Source organism: Rhinopithecus roxellana, chromosome 16 (assembly GCF_007565055.1).
Source record: "Rhinopithecus roxellana isolate Shanxi Qingling chromosome 16, ASM756505v1, whole genome shotgun sequence".
In the NCBI taxonomy this organism is placed as follows: domain Eukaryota; kingdom Metazoa; phylum Chordata; class Mammalia; order Primates; family Cercopithecidae; genus Rhinopithecus; species Rhinopithecus roxellana.
In genome coordinates this window covers 12,161,848-12,180,764 of record NC_044564.1, presented here as the reverse complement: position 1 = coordinate 12,180,764, position 18,917 = coordinate 12,161,848, and the positions used below count along the sequence as shown (strand labels likewise).

At 59.2% G+C, this 18,917-nt stretch overlaps 1 protein-coding gene across 1 annotated transcript in view; it reads right to left on the bottom strand.

Annotated features, from left to right (window-relative positions):
• The window catches only part of VAV2 (vav guanine nucleotide exchange factor 2), a 228,344-nt gene extending 210,311 nt beyond the window's left edge, over nt 1-18,033 (bottom strand). Inside the window, exon 1 of the mRNA XM_030919729.1 lies at nt 17,736-18,033. Coding sequence (XP_030775589.1) covers nt 17,736-17,939 — 204 coding nt within the window. The 5' untranslated portion in view covers nt 17,940-18,033. The remainder of the gene's footprint in view (nt 1-17,735) is intronic.
• Nucleotides 18,034-18,917: the final 884 nt, after the last annotated feature.

The window sequence follows — 18,917 nt, the reverse complement described above, 5'->3', positions numbered from 1 at the left end:
TGGCAATTCAGGAGGGAAATGAGGATGCGGAAGCAGGATCCAGCAGGTCAGAGTCCTGACCTCAGATCACCAGGCCAGGAAGGTGGAGGTTGGGGTGTTGTGAACCTGTTCCAGAACGTTCTCTTCACGCTCACCTGGTGCACTCCGATCGTCGTGCAGGGCTCAGCTAAAAGGCCACTTCCTCCAGGAAGCCCCAGACCCTGCCCCACCCAGGCAGAAATGATGGCCCCATTCTACAGATGAGGCAGCCAAGGCCCAGGCATCATGCAAGTGGCCCAAGATCTCATGTGCCCACTGGACCCATCTTCCTTCTTCACTTAACCTGAGTTAGGCACTGGCTACTTGCACGATGAGGGGTCTCTCACAAGTCCACGGAGAAGCTCCCCATCACCACCTTGAAGATGCCAAGGGAAGGGTGGGAGGCGGAGGAGGCGGGCACTGGGTAAACCTGTGGAAGGATGACCCTGGATGACCTGGGCCCAGCACCTCCTCACACTCCCTCCGCACTGCCTCTGCAGTATCTGCCTGTGTCCTCCTGGGCCGTGAGCAGGGCTGCCCGTCTGCCCAGAGCCAGGCACAGGGTAGCGGTCAGTAAACGCTTGCTGGGTGGGTGAATACCCAGGCCCACTGCAACTCCGGCTCCCTTGCACAAGGGCCTAGACAGGGAGGTGGTCCCAGAATGGCCCACAGTGCCCCTCCAACCTCCAGCCCCCCCTTAAGGCAGCCACTCGCCAGATGGGAGTGAACGTCAGGGGAGGTGACCAGGGCACAGGGCAGGAGTGGTCACATTGGCAGCGGCCTCCGTGTGCTGCCTGCTTTTGCGCTAGGTTAAGCACACACCTGTACCCTGTGTCGGGTATGACCACTCCACATCCACCTGGAGGACAGGGAGTGCACCACCCCTTCCTACTGTGTAAATGGGTAAACTGAGGCTCAGAAAGGTTGAGCAAGTTGCCCAAGGGCAAACATGAGCAAGCTACAGTTTCCGGGCTGGACTTGCAAACAGCTTCCTTAACACGGTCCTCTTCCTCACTGTACCATTCACCCACTCAGAAAATCCACACACGCCCTGCATCTTGTGCCCTGCGCCCAGCACTGCGTTGTGGACAGGTCACACCCTGCACCCAGCACTGTGCCACAGACAGACAGGTCACACCCTGCGCCCAGCACTGTGCCACAGACAGACAGGTCACACCCTGCACCCAGCACTGCACCACAGACAGACAGGTCACACCCTGCGCCCGGCACTGTGCCACAGACAGGTCACACCCTGCGCCCAGCACTGTGCCACAGACAGGTCATACCCTGCGCCCAGCACTGCATCACTGACAGACGAGTCACACCCTGCGCCCAGCACTGCACCACAGACAGACAGGTCACGCCCTGCGCCCGGCGCTGTGCCACAGACAGGTCACACCCTGCGCCCAGCACTATGCTGCAGACAGGTCATGCCCTGCGCCCAGCACTGTGCTGTGGACAGACAGGTCACACCTTGCACCCAGCACTGTGCTGCGGACACACAGGTCACGCCCTGCACCCAGCACTGCGCCCAGCACTGCACCATGGACAGACAGGTCAGCACACAAGGCTTCTGCTTCCAGGACTTCCAGACAGGACACTCACTTTTCTGACTAGCCCCCGAAGTCTTCCAAGAACCTCCAGTCTCTCAGGCCAACAGTTTCCCTCAAGGTCTGCACCCTGTGTTACCGTGGGGAGCAGGCCTCACCCACCCTCCTGCAAGGCCTTCGATGTGATTCATGCCCCTCAGAACCCAACGTGTGTCACGGCCCAGAGCGGGTGTGATCCACCTCAAGGCCCTTTCTCCAGCCTTTTCCTGCTGACGCCAACCAAGGCAGGTGACAGCACCAACAGGCCGTTCCATAGAATGAAGGGAATGAAGGTCTCATTTCATCAACTCCTACCCTAAGGCAGAACCCATCCCCTTACTAGGAGCGGCAGGCACCCCAACCTGCCCCAGCACCCCTCCATGTCCATGGCTTCCCTCACCAGGAGCCAGGAGGGCTGGACACAAACCCCACATCCTCGCTCAGCGCTCAGTGGGCCAAGCCTGTCGCCCACCGCAGCAACCTGCTGGGTCAATGTTATCTGCCTCTCTCCTTCCCTACCTGGCCTCCCACACTTGGCTCACCTCCCATCTCAGGGTCTGTTTCTGGGGGGCGCAGCCTCAGAGCCCTACAAAACAGGATTAAATAAAACCTGCCAACTCTGGGCAGAGACTGCCACTCACATGAACCCCTCAACTCTGTCGCCCAGGCTGGAGTGCCGTGGCGGGATCTCGGCTCACTACAAGCTCCGCCTCTCCTGGCCTCACCCTCGAAGGAGGAGGAGACAGTGAGACCCTAGATTGGAGCCCCAGTAAGGAGATGGGCTCTGCCTCTGGGTGGGAGTTGATGAAATGAGACCTTCATTCCCCACAAGGGAGAGGCTATTTTAATTGTGGTAAAGTATACATAACACAAACCTCACTGTTAGTGACATTTAGTGTCATCCATTCACAATACCACGAACCCTCCACACTGTGGAGTTGCGGAACTTTTTCACGCCCCCAAACAGACCCCCAAGCCCATGGGCACTCTCCCCAGCGCCTTCTCCCGGCAGCCGCGCATCTGCTTTCTGTTCTGCGACAGGAGTTGCTATTCTGGACATTTTAAGGGAATCATGCAGGACTTGTCTTTCAGGCCTGGCTTCCTCCCCTTAGCATCACGTTTTCCAGGTTCATCTACACATATTCCACTGCATGGACGGACTCCGGGTGTATGCCCCACTCATCCACTGAGGAAACCATTCTTTTTATCCCCATCCTACAGAGAAGGAAGCTGAGGCTCCAGGAAGGTCAAGTTCAAAAACCCGCAGTGTCAGCAGCTCCAGGACTCCAGCCCTAGGTCCCAACCACACTGCGCTGTGCCTGGACACCCCAGGGATGAAGGGTGTGCCTCTCCTACAGCCAGGGACTCCGGCCAGAGGGGAGTGACAATGCAGCGAGGCTCAGGTGCTGGGAGTCGACGAGCCCAGCCGGCCCAACTCCAGGCCCGGGCCACGCCCAGCTGCCCTGCCCCAAGCCTGCCTCCTTCCAGCTCTGGAATGAAAACAGATAAAACCAAGAGGGACTTGAGGCAGAGTGAGGCCCCCACAGCATCCCACGAGGACCTCCAGCATCCAATGGGTGCCTGGTGTCCGTCTGAGGAGCAGCCCAGCCGTTGTACATGGAACAGCTCAGATCTGAAGGGGGTCTTGGCTTTCACCAAAATGACTGTGGGATCGTTTCTCTCTCCTGTCCCAGCAGAAAGATGAGCTGGGGCCTGGGGGAGGGACGCACAGATGGCCCAGTCACAGGGGGCAGGAGGGTCTCAGGATGTGGCGCTCATGAGCATGAGGGACCAGAACCTTCCGCCACTCCAGGGGGCCTGGGACACAGAATGTTGCTAGACAAGGACTGCCTAGGCACCTTGTGCACCGGGGACACGTGGCAACGGCCCTGGGGCCAGTCACCCTCCATGCATGACAGCTGTCACTCACCCAGGCAAATGACATGACAGGCGGTCCATCTCCATCCATGACAGCTGTCACTCACCCAGCACCTCTGGTTCCTGACAACGGTCGGAGGTGGGACACTGGAGCTGCAGGCAAGTGTCCAGAGCTCACCCCTCAACACGCAGCCTGCAGCCCCTGCCAGACGCCAACCACAGACACACCGGAGGACAGAATAAGCCAGAAAAACTAAAACATAGCCCTCAAACTCGGGGGAGTAGCCAAGGTCAAGGGGGCAGCGCCTGAGTCAGGAAGGCCACGCCTTCTGCCCCTCAGCTGGCAAAGGGGATGGATTGTCCACCTGCCCTGGGAAACACAGCTCCCACGCCCCCTGCCTCTGGAGATGTCCTACGTGTCTCTCCAAGAAACGTAGCTGAAAACTGGACGTATGTCCAAAATCAGGGGCGGGGAGGCACACGGCATTTGAGGGTAAGGCCAGGAGAGGCAGGGCTGGGCAGGGCTGGGGAAACTGTCCTCCCTGGCCTGCCTGCCAGAGGATGCTGGTCCCAGGGTCCCCTAGGAGGATCTCACCGCCACCTCCTCCACTGGGGGGTTGGGGGACCCCCTCCGACTCCAGCCACTGCAGAAAGGATCTCCCTGTGGAAGGATGACCCTGGAGGCAGCCAACACAGCATTTTTTTTTTTTTTTTTTTTTTGAGACGGAGTCTCACTCTGTCGCCCAGGCTGGAGTGCAGTGGCCGGATCTCAGCTCACTGCAAGCTCCGCCTCCTGGGTTTACACCATTCTCCTGCCTCAGCCTCCTGAGTAGCTGGGACTACAGGCGCCCGCTACCTCACCCAGCTAGTTTTTTTTTTTTTTTTTTTTTGCATTTTTTAGTAGAGACGGGGTTTCACCGTGTTAGCCGGGATGGTCTCGATCTCCTGATCTCGTGATCTGCCCGTCTCAGCCTCCCAAAGTGCTGGGATTACAGGCTTGAGCCACCGCGCCCGGCCCAACACAGCATTTTTTAAAGTCCCTGACAACAGATGACAGACAGGCACCCCCTTCCCACCCCATGCAGATTTCAAAGAACACAGGGCTCGGAGGCCTTGAGCAAACTTAGAGACAGGCTCCTCGATCCTGGGAAGGCCACGGCCGACAAGCACCTGGTGGGGAACGGAAAGATACCGTGTTTTCGCGCTGCCTTTGAAACCAAAAGTACAAAACAAACCAACAGAAATATTGATGACTTCAAGGCCAAGCTGGCCCAGGGGGACAAGGAGTGGGTCTGTTAAAATGATTTTTCTTCACCCTTATACAAACTTTTTAAAGACTGACAAATGAGCCAGGTGCGGTGACTCACGCCTGTAATCCCAGCACTGTGGGAGGCCAGGGCGGGCGGATCACAAGGTCAGGAGATCAAGACCATCCTGGCTAACACGGTGAAACCCCGTCTCTACTAAAAATACAAAAAATTAGCCGGGCGAGGTAGCGGGCGCCTGTAGTCCCAGCTACTCGGGAGGCTGAGGCAGGAGAATGGCGTGAACCCAGGAGGCGGAGCTTGCAATGAGCTGAGATCCAGCCACTGCACTCCAGCCCGGGCGACAGAGCAAGACTCCGTCTCAAAAAAGAAAAAAAGACTGACAAATGAACCCCACAAAACAGAAACACGTGTTTCTAGCAGCATCAGGATTGCAAAACCTGCAGCTGCCATGCACCGGGAGGAGACCTAACTCAGGGGTACGGCCGCTCAGTCTGGCCCGAAATTCAAGCTCCCACTGCCCAGACCATCCCCTCCGCGGCCCTGGGTTTGTTATTCTTGTTTATCTTTTGGATTCAGAAGCCAAACAGTGTCCGCAGCGCCAGGCAAAGAGTCCTTCAGAGCACAAAGCTTCAGGGGACCAAAAACCAGGCACCTGAGCATGGGGCTTGCCCCAGTGAAGGGGGCGCATCAGAGCTGATGGGGGCAGGGCGGGGGAGTTTGCTGGGTTTAGGGTCTCCTCCAGCCAGCTCCTGACCCCATTGTGAGAGCAGGTCTGCAGGTCCCGGAGCACCCACCCCAGAGGTGTCAAGTGAGCACGTGGGGAGGGGCACTAAGGCTTCAGAAGAGCTTCCATGCCAGGGGTGGGGGCGTCGGAGAGGTGAGCTCATGGCTCCACCCTGCAGGGGTAGGGGGACATGTCAGCCAAGCACTTCCCACTTGCCAGGCACCAGGCTGAGGGCCGGGTCCTCAGCCAACCCCTGGGAGGGGCTCCTAAAATAGCCCCTTTGACAGAGCAGGATACAGGGCCCAGAGAGGCGCCATGGGACAGCCACGAGGTGCCGAGGCAGGATCTGAAAGCGGGTGTCAGAGGCTCAACACTGTGCCGTCTCCATCCTAGGAATGTGTCGGCCGCCCAGTGCCCAACCACACACGAGGCCAGGCCCGGAGGAGATGGGTCCCCAGGCAGGGGCTGCATGAGGACAGCTGGGCTCCCAGGGCAGCAGGAAGGAGCGGACGCCGCAGCCATCCGGAACTCGGACAAAGGATGTTGACAGGGCAGGAGGATGAGCCAATGGAGACTTCCTGCAGCAGAGACACAGAGCCCGGAGCCATAGCCACCGGCAGGACAGGCAGCCAGGCAATGACCTGAGCCCAGGCACGCCTCCGGCCATGTCCCAGAACCCCACCACTGACCTGTGGCCCACGAGGACCTCCTGCTGTCAGCCTGCTGACTTTGCCAGGGCCTCACGCTCCCCAGCAGGCCCCAGCTGAACTCACTCAGCTGAAAAAGCATTCGGGGAGCACAGGTGCTAGTGGTGAGGGGAAGGCAGCGCCAGCTGCACACCCCACCGCCTTGCCACCTCATCAGGGAGCCTGCCAGAGTCACCTGAAGGCGGCCCTGCCTCCTGCCTGCCTTGTCTCTCATCTGAAAGTACCATCTTCCTCTCTCCATTCATCCTTATTCTGCCCCTTCCAGAAAGTCAGGAACACAAGCACAGGGTTTCTGCGTCTGCTGCCCAATGCCACAAGCTGGTGCGCGGCAAGCAGAGTGGAGTGGAGGACAGCTGGGCCGCCAGCCACCCGGGAGCAGGAGGATCAGGAGGCCGGGAGCCGTGTGGCCAGAGGACAGAGCCAGTCAGCCCTGGGGCCATCTCTGGACTCAGGCACCTCGTTCTCTGTCTCCCAACCTCCCAGCAACCCAATGGGCCGTTTTGCTGGTGGAGGGGGGTGCTCCAGAGGCAAGAGACCTGCATGGGCTGGCACGAGGCCTCAGCCCCCACACAGCGGCGTGATCTCAGACTGGCCCATTACCTGTCCCCTCCTTCATCCATTAACCGGGGCAGAGCTGCCCCCACCTGGTGCTGCGCAGGGTCTTCCGAGGACCAGGGGAGGTGCCGGTGCTGGGCGGTCCTGAAACAAACCCATCCAGAATAGAGAAAGGGAGTGTGTCAGGGCAGAGGGGCCCTGGCAACAAGATCTTTCCCCAGGACACTGGGGTGCTGCCCCCAACCCTGACACCACAGAGGCTGATCACCACCCAGCTGCCCCGCCAGCCATGGGGCACGGCCACCTCTCTGGAACCTTCTATCACGCATCTCTCTGGGTCTCAGACTCATCACTGCTGCAGGGAAACACCATCCCCTGCAAGGCGGAGGGAAGGACACCAAGCAGGTGGCCCGGTGCCAGCCAGGTCGAGCTCTGCAGTGAGCGGCGGCCGTTGCCTTATGTCTCCAATCGTCAGAGCTGCTGGCATGCAGCGTCCTCTGTCCCAACTGCTGCTGGAACATGGATTTCAGAAACGGCAACACCCCTTCCAGCAATGATCCAGGATGAAGCAGTGTGGTGGCACCTCCAGCCTGTGGCCACCCAGAGCCTGTCTCCAACCACCTGTCTCCAACCCTTAGCTACCAAAATCTACTTTTCAGAGCATCTCAAGTACCACCTCCTCCAGGAAGCTTTCCACCATCACCCTGCCCCCAGGAATCTACATACCGCATTTGCTCAGGAGTGGCACAGCCTGCTATTGACCCTGCCAACAGCAAAGCCTGCACGTGCCCCACCTTCTACCCAGTCCAACCCAGGAGGCCCTGGGGAGAAGCAAGAGATGGGGTGAGGCCCCTTCTTCAGCGTCCCACGTCGCCGGCAGCTTCTTCCTCACCCATGGTCCTCATGTGACAATTAACAGCTCCCTTCCCCATCTCAGACTTAGGTGTTGCAGGACCATCTGGCTCACCTGATTCTGCCTGCCCCAGAATGCCTCCTTCTGCAGACAGGCACTAGTGACCACAACCACACCCCACTACACCAGTGCGGTGTCCAGGTGCACCCAGCAGCACACCCAGGGCTTTAGCTTCCACTTGGCAGCCAGAGGGGAGGGGAGGAGAGGTGGGTGGTAAGGCAGCAGCCCCAGGAGGAGAGCCGCTCCCTCAGGCCGTCCGCTGCCCCCAGCTCTGATGCTGAGGGAGGGCAGGCAGCGGGCGAGGGCCAGTGCCCTTCACTGGGAGTGAGCCACCAGGTTCGGGGTGAGGGTGCCATGTCCTGAGGCTCAGTGGGGCCTGCCGTGGGGTAGAAACTATGCTGGGTGCCAGGCACACACTTTTTGCATCAAATCTTTCCAAGAGTCTGCAAGGTGGCCAAAGTCATCCCATTTCAGACAACGAGGCCGAGCTCGAGGGACACGGCCCCCGTTAAGATGCTAAGTGTGGCCGAGCAGGCCAGTGCGGTCCCCACTGCCGCCCCTGCGGGCCACTCTTCATGTCTCCAAGCATTTCCAGTGATCTCTTTCTGGCAGTGTCATTCCAGATATGAGGAGCCCGGCCTCCATCAGGAAAATGGGGCTGAGAGCTAAGTCCCCTCTAGACCGCCCAAGGGTGGGGGTTGCGGTCATGGAGGCGCTCAGTCCGCTTCCTGGCACAACAAGGGCCTGGGAGAAAGCTCTGCTCTTACTGATCACTTCCTGTTTGACCAGCCCCTGCCAAAAGCTTTAGATACAAATGGAACAGTAAACATGACAAACGGTGCGACCTGGAAGGGGAAAGTCCGGGAGACCAAGAGCCCTTGCCAGGGGGCCCGAGCGGGCCTGGGGGCAGGAAAGGTTTTCCAGGACAGGCCTCTAAGCAGACGGCAGCAGTGAGCCAGGCAAGAGGGTTCCCCTTCAGGGAACTGCAGGGGAAAGGCCCTGAACTGGGAGGCACAGGAAGGCAGTCACTGTGCCTGAAACTGGGGTACGGAAGGCCAGGGAGACTCGGTGGGGGTGACACTAGGCAGGGGGGTGCCTCCAGGGTAGCAGCGCCAAACCATGCGTGGCTGCAGCACACGTGGCCGCAGACCAGGCTGGTGGGGCAGGAGGCCTAAAGAGGGGCACATGGGACTGGGCGCAGCAGACTCTAGCTAGCGGGGCAGGAGGCTGCAAGGGGGACACCTGGGATAGGGTGCGGCAGACCAGGCTGGCAGGGCAGGAGACGGCAAGAGGGGACCTAGGACAGGGCGTGGCAGATTCTGGCTGCTGCCTGGTTTTAGAGGGCCCGCCTCCTGGTTTTGGAGGGCCCACTGCCTGATTCCATAGGGCCCACTGCCTGATTTTGTACATCCTGCAAGCCAAGAAAGGTTTTTATGTTTTTGTTTGTTGTTGTTTTTGTTTTTGAGATGGAGTCTTGCTCTGTCCCCCAGGCTGGAATGCAGTGGCGCTATCTCCGCTCACTGCAAGCTCCGCCTCCTGGGTTCATGCCATTCTCCTGCCTCAGCCTCCTGAGTAGCTGGGACTACAGGCACCCGCCACCACACCCGGCTAATTTTTTGTATTTTTTTTAGTAGAGATGGGGTTTCACCGTATTAGCCAGGATGGTCTCGATCTCCTGACCTCGTGATTCGCCCGCCTCGGCCTCCCAAAGTGCTGGGATTACAGGCTTGAGCCACCGCGCCGGGCCAAGATTTTTATGTTTTTAAATGGTTGAGCAGGTTGGTGGGGGAAGCATAAGAATAATATTTCATGATATGTGAAAATGATATACATTTCAAATTTCATTCTACAAAAACAAATTTCACGGGAGCATCGTCACACTCCTCCATTTGCAGACCACCCAGGGCTGCTGTCGTGCTACAAGGGCAGACCTGCATAGTCGTGACAGAGACCGTCTGGCTCACAAAACCTAAAATATTTACCAACCAGCCCTGCACTGAAACATCTGCCACCACCTGCTCTAGGAGAGAGACAGCAATGGCTGGGATGGGACACTGGGAGAGACCTCTGCCTGCTTTAGGAGAGAGACGGCAGCGGCCAGGCTGGGACACCGGGAGAGAAGAAGGTGACTTCAGGGGCAGTCAGGAGGGAGGCCTGCTGGAGCCTCAGCTGGGGGCTCGGGTCTGGGCATCTGCGTAAAGCCAGGGTCTTCCACACTGGCCCCACCAGATTGCCAACGCTGTCCTTGTCCTGGGAATCCCACCTCTCAAACTGGGAAGCCACAGCCCACAGACATGGCCTGGACACAGGGATGAACATGTGTCCTCACAAGTCACCTCGAAAGAGGCCACCACACTGCCCACCACCCAGGCCAGAACCCAGTGTCCTTCCAGGAAGACCAGAAAGATTTCCTCCAGGGAGGAGACATCCTATGACCTGGGCCTCAGAGCAAGAAAAGGCTCAACAGAGGCACGTGGGTGGGGCGGATGCTCACCCACGCCAGACCCCCAACAAGGTCCTGCCTCCAGAAGTCCACCGCCCTGACGCCAGGGCCCCAACTAATCTCCAAGGCCCAAACCGCAGGCAGATGCAGGTCACTCTCACAGCGGCCTCCACACCTCACATCCAGCATTCCTCCCGGTCTCATCCTGCCCCACACCAAAGCCAGGGTTTTTGCAATCGCAACACTCGGCAGAAATCTCTTATTTTCGCCAATGCCAGGTTATACCCTCCTTGCGGCCTGGGGTCCTTCCTGCTGACCCCAGGCCTGAGCCTGGATCCTGCTCAACATAGCCTTCAAGTCCCACTCCCGGTGAATCCCTGTCACTAACAGTCAGGGCTCCCACCCCACCCCACCCCATGCTCCCGGGCTCCTGCCCAGCGGGAATGCCAGTGCTCGCAAGATGAAAGTTTCTCACCCTCATTTTCATTACTGTCCCTCCAAGGAGCCTTTTCAGATATTTTTTCTAATCTCCCTCCCTGCATGAAATTTTAATGCTGCAGATGCACTATTTCTGTGGGTTTTTTGTTTTGTTTTTTTCTTTTGAGACGGAGTCTCGCTCTGTCACCCAGGCTGGAGTGCAATGGCGTGATCTCGGCTCACTGCAACCTCCACCTCCCGGTTCAAGCGATTCTCCTGCCTCAGCCTCCCAAGTAGCTGGAACTACAGGTGACTGCCACCATGCCCGGCTAATTTTTGCATTTTTAGTAGAGACAGGGGTTTCAGCACGTTGGCCAGGCTGGTCTCAAACTCCTGATCTCAAATGATCTGCCTGTCTCAGCCTCCCAAAGTGCTGGGACTGCAGGAATGAGCCACCATGCCCAGCCCTGATCTTGCCTTCTTTTTTTTTTTTTGAGACGGAGTCTCGCTCTGTTGCCCAGGCTGGAGTGCAGTGGTGCGATCTCAGCTCACTGCAAGCTCCGCCTCCCGGGTTCCCGCCATTCTCCTGCCTCAGCCTCCCGAGTAGCTGGGACTACAGGCGCCCACCACCACGCCCGGCTAATATTTTTATTTTGTATTTTTAGTAGAGACGGGGTTTCACTGTGGTCTAGATCTCCTGACCTCATGATCCGCCCGCCTCGGCCTCCCAAAGTGCTGGGATTACAAGCGTGAGCCACCGCGCCTGGCCTATCTTGCCTTCTAAATAACCCTCTCCACTACCAAGGAGCCAGAGCTCCTTGAACAAACAGCTGGTTCCTAAGCTGGGACGATGGAAATGCAAAGTGAGCCTGGAACATCTTGTGCCAGGAAGTCAGGCACGGTATTCACATGTCCTCTGCAATCGAAGAATGATGAGGACGAATCAAAAGACACAGGGAAGCAAAAGCCGGTGTAACACGGTTCTCACTGGCCAAACCTGAGACTGTGTGAGCATCAGTATAAATAATGATGGTAACAGGTTATATGCATGGAATAAAACAGGAAACCATAACCCAAACTGGAGACATGGCAGGCAGGGACAGAATGAGGGAGGGAGAGAGGAAAAAGAAAAGCAGAGATGGATGAGAAGAAAAAGAAGAAAAGAGTGAGAGAGATGAGCAGAGAAGAATGAGAGGAAGGAAAGGAGAGAGAAAAGAAGAAGCAAATAGCAAGATATTTATATTGACTCAAAGTATCTTCTTTAAGTATGTGTTAAGGGCAAAGAGAAGCAAAGTAACTTTACAGTGAAATCAAGCAATCTCCACCTTAACAGAGTAATTAAACACAACATCACCCGCAATGGGGCACATCCAAGCCCCACAATGGGGCACATCCAAGCCCCGTGCCAACTGCTAGGAGGAAGCAGGAAGGATGCAGCAGGGAGGCTGAGCTAGGCCCCTACAGGTGCCTGACCCTGCTGATGGGGGAACATTCTGTAACCAAAGGAGGCTGTAACCTTCCAAAGAGTCAAGGTCATGAACATCAAAGAAAGGCTGAGGAGTGGGCCCAGGTTGACAGAGAGGGACACAGCCACCGGCAGCCCAGGGTCCTGAGGCAGCTCTATGCCGTGAAGGGCATTTGCTGGGACAACTGTGGAGAAGCGGACGGGTCACGGATTGCTGCTGTTGGCTGGATGGAGACAGTGGTGCTGTGGTTACAGAGGAGCATGACCTTGTTTGTAGGAAACGCACTGATGCATTTGGGGTGCAGGGCATCGAGCCCCATACTTCCCCTCAAATGGTTCAAGAAAAAGTTACCTGTGCTGTACTTGTAACTTTCCTACGACTGAGATATTTTCAAATTTTTTTAGAAAATACAATCTATCCCCTAAAAAAGAAAAGACGTCCTTGTCTTCCTCACAGCCAGCATCCCCTCCTCTGCTCCCGGCAGCCCAGTGCCCCAGCTACACCAGCCAAGCTCCTTCTGCTGGCACCGGGGGCCCTTCGGGTATTTCCCTGTCGCTTTTCAGTTACCAAGCTCCTCATCAACATCTACTGGGGTCCTTGTGTGACGAGAAGCCTCATGAGAGTGGGGACAGCCCTGGCCTGTTCTCCTCCCTCCCCTCACAGGCACAAAGCCCGCGTGGCATGCGGTAGGGTTTTATTATTACTTATTTATTTATTATTTAATTATATATTATTTATTTATTTATTTATTATTCCTCGAATGAAGGCACAAGGTTCTGAGGGACCCAGAGAGGAGCGAGCCCAGCCATGGCCCTGCCTTGGAGGGGCTCAGACCTGGAAGGGAGGCAGCCACACAAAGGTGCTCCAGACACAGTCAGTCTCTCGTTAGGATCACCCTTCACACTCTCCAGCTGTCCAGCTGCTGAGTTTTGCAGAACGAGCAGCAAGGGTACTGTGTAATGACACAAAAAGCGGAGAGGATGAGGCCAGAGGGACACCTGGAACAGTGAAGGAGTGAGATGGAGGTTCGAAGCACGTGCAGGACAGGGTCGGGAGAGGGTGAAACCCAAGGAGGCTGCGAAGGGGAGGGAGCCCCCATACCAGCTCCCACAGGAAGAACCAAGCTAGAAGGAGACAAGGTCTTCCAGCAAGCGCACAGCTTATGATGGCACACATCAAAAAGGCCCTGGAGGGGGGGTGCCAAAAACATCGCCAGGCTGGTGTGTCTGGGAAGAGGCAGGGAGCACAGGGAGTTGAGGTGGAGGTTGGGGACAGACTCTGGCAGGCCTGGGGCCAAGCCTTTGCGTGGTGTTCCAGCAATGGCTGCCTGATCTGTTTTACTGGAAAGAGGTCACCAGGGCGATGTGTGCAAGTCAGAGACTGGGCGGGTGGTGCCCTAAGGGTGCAATCTGGAGATGCTGGCACAGGCAACCTCGGGACCTCCCAACCGAAGCTGCTCCAGACATACTCAGTCTCTTGTGAGGGTCAGCAGATTGTGGCCATACCCAATTAGCTTAATTAAACCCATGGGGCTTCCAGGCACTTTGGATAAAAAATAAAATAAAATCAAGTAGATCCTGCCAGCTTCAGAAGAAATGACCAGGTGGGCCACTGGGATCCCTGTGACCACCTCCTAGCACCCGGTTCTGTGCACAGCAGGTGCTGCATAAATGCACATTGCTATGATGATCCATTAGGGCAAATAACCCAGCCTAGATTAAACTCAAAGTGGGAGGGGCGCTCCAAGTCCTCTGAAAATAGGATGTCACCATGAGAAGCCAGGGGAAATTCTGGAAGGAGGGAACATGATAGAGGCCTCCGGGCTAGACGGCCCCATATGCCATGACTGGCAGGGAGGTGGGAGACTGCCCAGCATGTGCCCTCAAGGGGCCCTGCAACTCACTAGCCAGGGATCACAGGCACCCACCCCCCATCCCAGCCACCCCTTGAAAACAGACACACACCGTGACAACCCAAGAACGAGGCCAGGGACATCCCTCAGAAAGTCCGCAAGACAGCAAGCCAGCTTAGGAAAGTCTGCAGTCATCATTTATTTAAACAGTCTTGGCCGGGCGCGGTGGCTCAAGCCTGTAATCCCAGCACTTTGGGAGGCTGAGACGGGCGGATCACGAGGTCAGGAGATCGAGACCATCCTGGCTAACATGGTGAAACCCCGTCTCTACTAAAAATACAAAAAACTAGCCGGGCGACCTGGCGGGCGCCTGTAGTCCCAGCTACTCGGGAGGCTGAGGCAGGAGAATGGCGGGAACCCGGGAGGCGGAGCTTGCAGTGAGCTGAGATCCGGCCACTGCACTCCAGCCTGGGCGCCAGAGCGAGACTCCGTCTCAAAAAAAAAATAAAAATAAAAAAATAAACAGTCTTGGGAGGGAGACTGCAATCCCTATGTTGGTTTTGCCACTTACTGATCTGGGCAGGAGTGGTGGCGTGGTGAGGAGTCACTCAAGCTCTCCGAACCTTGACGGCCTCACCTATTAAACACAGGCGGCAACCCCCACCTAAGGTTGTGCTTAGGCCACAGCAGGGCAGGTAAGAAAGGGCAGATGTGATTTTTCTATGACCCAACCACCAAGGGTGGAGATGACCTCTTCCCCCTCCCATCCCCACCCCTTAAGAAATATGAGTTTCAGCCAGGCGCCGGGGCTCACGTCTGTAATCCCAGCACTTTGGGAGGCTGAGGTGAGCAGATCACGAGGTCAGGAGTTCGAGACAAGCCTGGCCAACACAGTGAAACCCCATCTCTACTAAAAATACAAAAAATAGCTGGGCATGGGTGTGGCGCTGTGGCTCACGCCTGTAATCCCAACACTTTGGGAGGCCAAGGCGGGCGGATCACGAGGTCAGGAGTTCGAGATCTGTCTGGCCAACATAGTGAAACATCGTCTCTACTAAAAATACAAAAAATAGCTGGGTGTGGGCCGGGCACGGTGGCTCACATCTGTAATCCCAACACTTTGGGAGGCCGAGGCAGGTGGATCACGAGGTCAGGAGTTTGAGACCAGCCTGGCCAACATGGTGAAACCCCATCTCTACTAAAAATACAGGCTGGGTGCAGTGGCTCATGCCTGTAATCCCAACACTTTGGGAAGCTGACGCGGGTAGATCACCTGAGGTCGGAAGTTCGAGACCAGCCTGACCAACATAGAGAAACCCCATCTCTACCAAAAGTACAAAATTAGCTGAGTGAGGTGGCACATGCCTGTAATCCCAGCTACTCAGGAGGCTGACACAGGAGAATCACTTGAACCCGGGAGGCGGAGGTTGTGGTGAGCCGACATTGCACCACTGCACTCCAGCCTCGGCGACAGAGCAAGACTTCATCTCCAAAAAGACAAAAAAAAAAAAAAGTGAGTTTCCCAGATAACAAACACCAGCCATACAGAGAAATGAAGTCCCTCTCCCAGCTCCTGTGTGCAGCCAGATGCAGTAAAGGGGTTTCTCCACGTGTGAACGTACAGATGGGGCCGTCATAGCCAACGTGAGGGTTAAGGGACCACCTGCAGCCATCCCTGTGCAGGCAACAGTCGTACAAAGGTGGCCCACCCTCCACGGGACAGAGGAGTGGAGGGCAAGGTCAGCCTCAGCTACACAGGGCCATCCATACATGCCAGTGTCCAGGTGATGGTCATTTCATGGGCACTGTGCTAAGGGTGTGCCTTCTGTGCCTGCCCTTAGCAAATCCTCACAGCATGGCTAAGAGGGGGCTGCTGTGACTATTCTCATGACACAGATGGGGAAACTGAGGCTCTGGAGGTCGTTGCCTACCTGGGAGGGGACAGTGCCAGGATTCAATCAGAGCAGAGAGCCACACAGACACACACCCATCTGGTCCTCCTACCGCCCAGGCCCCTACACACCCTCCACCCACCCAGCAGCAGGGCCCTTATGACACCCCTCCACCAGTCAGGCAGCAGGGCCCGTAGACAACCCTCCACCGGCTCAGCAGTGGGACCCCCAGACGCCCCTCCACCGGCCCAGCAGCAGGGCTCAAGGGGCCTGTGTCAGGGTTCATATTGCTGCCTGGCCAATGGCTCCAGAGACCCCAGGAAGTCTCTGGCTTGAACTTCCAGTGCAAAGGCTGAGCCAAGCCACCTGCCACAGCCAGGGCCCCCTCTTCTTCCCATCTTCCCAAACCACAGCTGGGGAGGGGCAGCCCGGAGACCCAGCGACTCCACGACGCAAGGCTGGGTTCCTCCCAAGCCTCCTCTGTGCTGACCCAGCTGCCCTGCCTCTGCCCTGAGCCCCAGCCTGCAAGCAGCCGGAAATCCTGCCCCAGCAAGTCAGCGCTGGGCAGCCCCTGGAACTCACATCAAAGGCAGCCGCCTTGGTTCCAGGCCCAGCCCTGCTCCCTCACAGCTACCCTTCTCCTCAGTTTCTCCAGCCATAAAATGGAGTCCAGACTTCCCAGTCCCCGTGGGGCTCTGAGAACACATCTGGGGAAGCCCTCTGCAGCGGTGACCGCCACCTGCACCTGACCACTGACACCCTGCGGGAAGAAGGGCTGGCTCCCAGGGAGGCTCCTGAGGGCTCCTACTAAGCCGGTCCAAGGCGGTGCTGGGTAATCATTACCCAGTGGGAAGGCGGCCCCTTCCCCTCAGGGCTTGCCTTTGTCAGCACGCCCCCCCAACCCAGCCCAGAAGGGCCCGGTCTCCTAGGGAACGCAGTCACCACCAAAGGGCAGAGGCCTCGGCAGCCCAGCCTGGAATCGCTAGTGACTCACTCTCTCTCCTTCCCAGGAACCACGTCCTAAGTCCCACTGGTGAATGGTCCCTCTCCACATGGAGTTGCCACTGCGCGCCGTGAGGGGCTGCTGAGCTGGCTGGAAGGTGGCGCCTCGTCGGTGCTGGTTGGTCCGAGCTGGCACCCCCTCTGCCTCCCCCGACCTCTTCTAAGCTGCTCCCAGTAAGGATTCCGCGACCCCCGGAGAAGAGGATGGAAGCCTCTATTCTGCTCAAGTCTTAGCCAAGTTCCCTTTAAGAGGCCAAGAAAAGCAGCTCCGTTCGGCGGGGCAGGCATTTTCCTGCCTGGCCCTGCGGCCGCACGCGTGTCTCCGCCGCGACAAAGGCCACACTCAGCGCCCGAAGGAGGGGTGGGGGTGTTAGGAAAGCGATGGGGGCCAGGACCGGCGCCAAGTGGCCCTGGGGATCCTCGAGGCGGCTCGACCCGGGCCCGGGTCCTGGAAGAGGCGGAGGCCGGAGAGGGGGCGGTGCCCGGGGCGAACCCAGCTCCCTCCGGCCCCGAGGGCTCCCGCCCCGCGCCCCTCCCGGGCCCTCAAGCCGCGCCCCGGGCCGGCACAGCGACCGCGCCCGCTCTTCCACCGGCGTCCGGCCAGGAGGCGCGAGGCCCGAGGATACGACCCACGACGCTTACACCCGGCTCGGCAGGCTCCCTGGGCACTGAGGGGCCACTCGCAGGGCCCCGCAGAGCAAGCGCAGCGCGGCAGCCTCCCCCATCCCAGGCGGCGCAGACCGCGGAACCGCCGCACCGGAGCAGTGCCCGGGGGCGGGGAGGACGGCGGTGCGACCCAGGCTGGAGGGACTTTGGCCAACTTCGCGCCTCCTGAGGTCGCGGCTCGGAGGGCCGGGGCGCGCCCTCCCGTCGCCCGCCCGCGTCCCAGAGCACGGCCGCCACAGCCAGGGCGCCTGGGCCGCCGCCGCTGCGAGCCCCCGCGGTCCGTCCGCGCGTCGGGCAGCTCGAACGCCGGAGCCCTGGGGCCCTCCCGCCGCGCCGGGCGCTCACCTGGGACATCTGCGGCCGGAAGTTGATGTCCTTGAGGTCGATGGAGCCGGGGGAGAGGTTGTGCAGCAGCTGGCACAGGAGTACCCCGTCGCGCAGCGCCTGCGCCAAGTCGAAGACCACGGCCGAGGGCCACACCACCCGGTGGTTGGGCGGCAGGACCTTGCAGTCGATGAGCCAGCGGCCGCACTGCCGCCACTGCTCCATGGCGCCTGCGGGCCCGACCGGCTCAGGGCAGCGCTTGAGCCAAAGTGCAGCGGCCGCGGGGCATCCCGCCCGCGCGCGCGGGGCTCAGGACCGGGGCGGGGCTTCGCGCGGGCTGCCCCAGGTCCCCCGCTGCGCCGCCGCGCGTCCCCTCCTCTTCCTCCTCCTCCTCCTCCTCCTCGGGCTCCTCTCGGGCCGCCGCTCCCGCCCACGTGCAGCCGCCGGGCGGGCAACGGGCAGCGCGCCGGATCTCCCCGCTTCACACACGCAAGTGCTCGCGGGCCCCGGGCCGAACTCCACGCAGCCAGTCGCCGCAGCGCTCCCCGATCCGCGCCGCCGGGCGCCGCATTCTGCGCTCCGGGCGCCCCGCGGCCGCCGCCGCTCCTGCCCCGCCCGAGACAAAGGCCCGGTGGGGTCGCTCGCTCCGCGCGTCCCGGGCCTGGGCCGACCGCGTCGCAGCCGCTTTGTTCGCCCCTCCCGCAGGACCCACGCCCGGCGCTGCGACTCGACTACTCCGCGGCTCAGCGGCTCCGGGGCGCTGGGGGCGCAGGGGGCGCGGCCACGGCCGGGCGGGGCAGGGGCGGGGCCGGAGCACTCGTCTGGCACCTCCCCGCGTCCCAAGCGCCGCCCCCGCCCCCGCCCCCCCACTTCCTGCCCCGCTACCGCCCGCGAAAGTTGCGGTGGGCGGGGGTTGAGGCGAAGGCCCAGGTCCAGGCGACTTTCTCCAAGGGCGCTCGGACTTTGGGGGGGCCCTTCTCCATGGGGGAGCGACCTCGCCCTTGGAGTGATGGCCGGGCGTCCCTCCTGGATGTCTTTGGGCCTCCGTGGAGGTCAGGAGGTGGTCCCTGTCGCGCTGGGCGCCCTCGCATGGCCGTTCGGAAATGACAGACTCGGGAGGGGGCACCGGGGTGGGCCGAAGCTTCCTGAGCCCCCTTGGCCCATCAAGCCGCCCCAGCGGGATACCCGAGGCTGAGGCCGAAG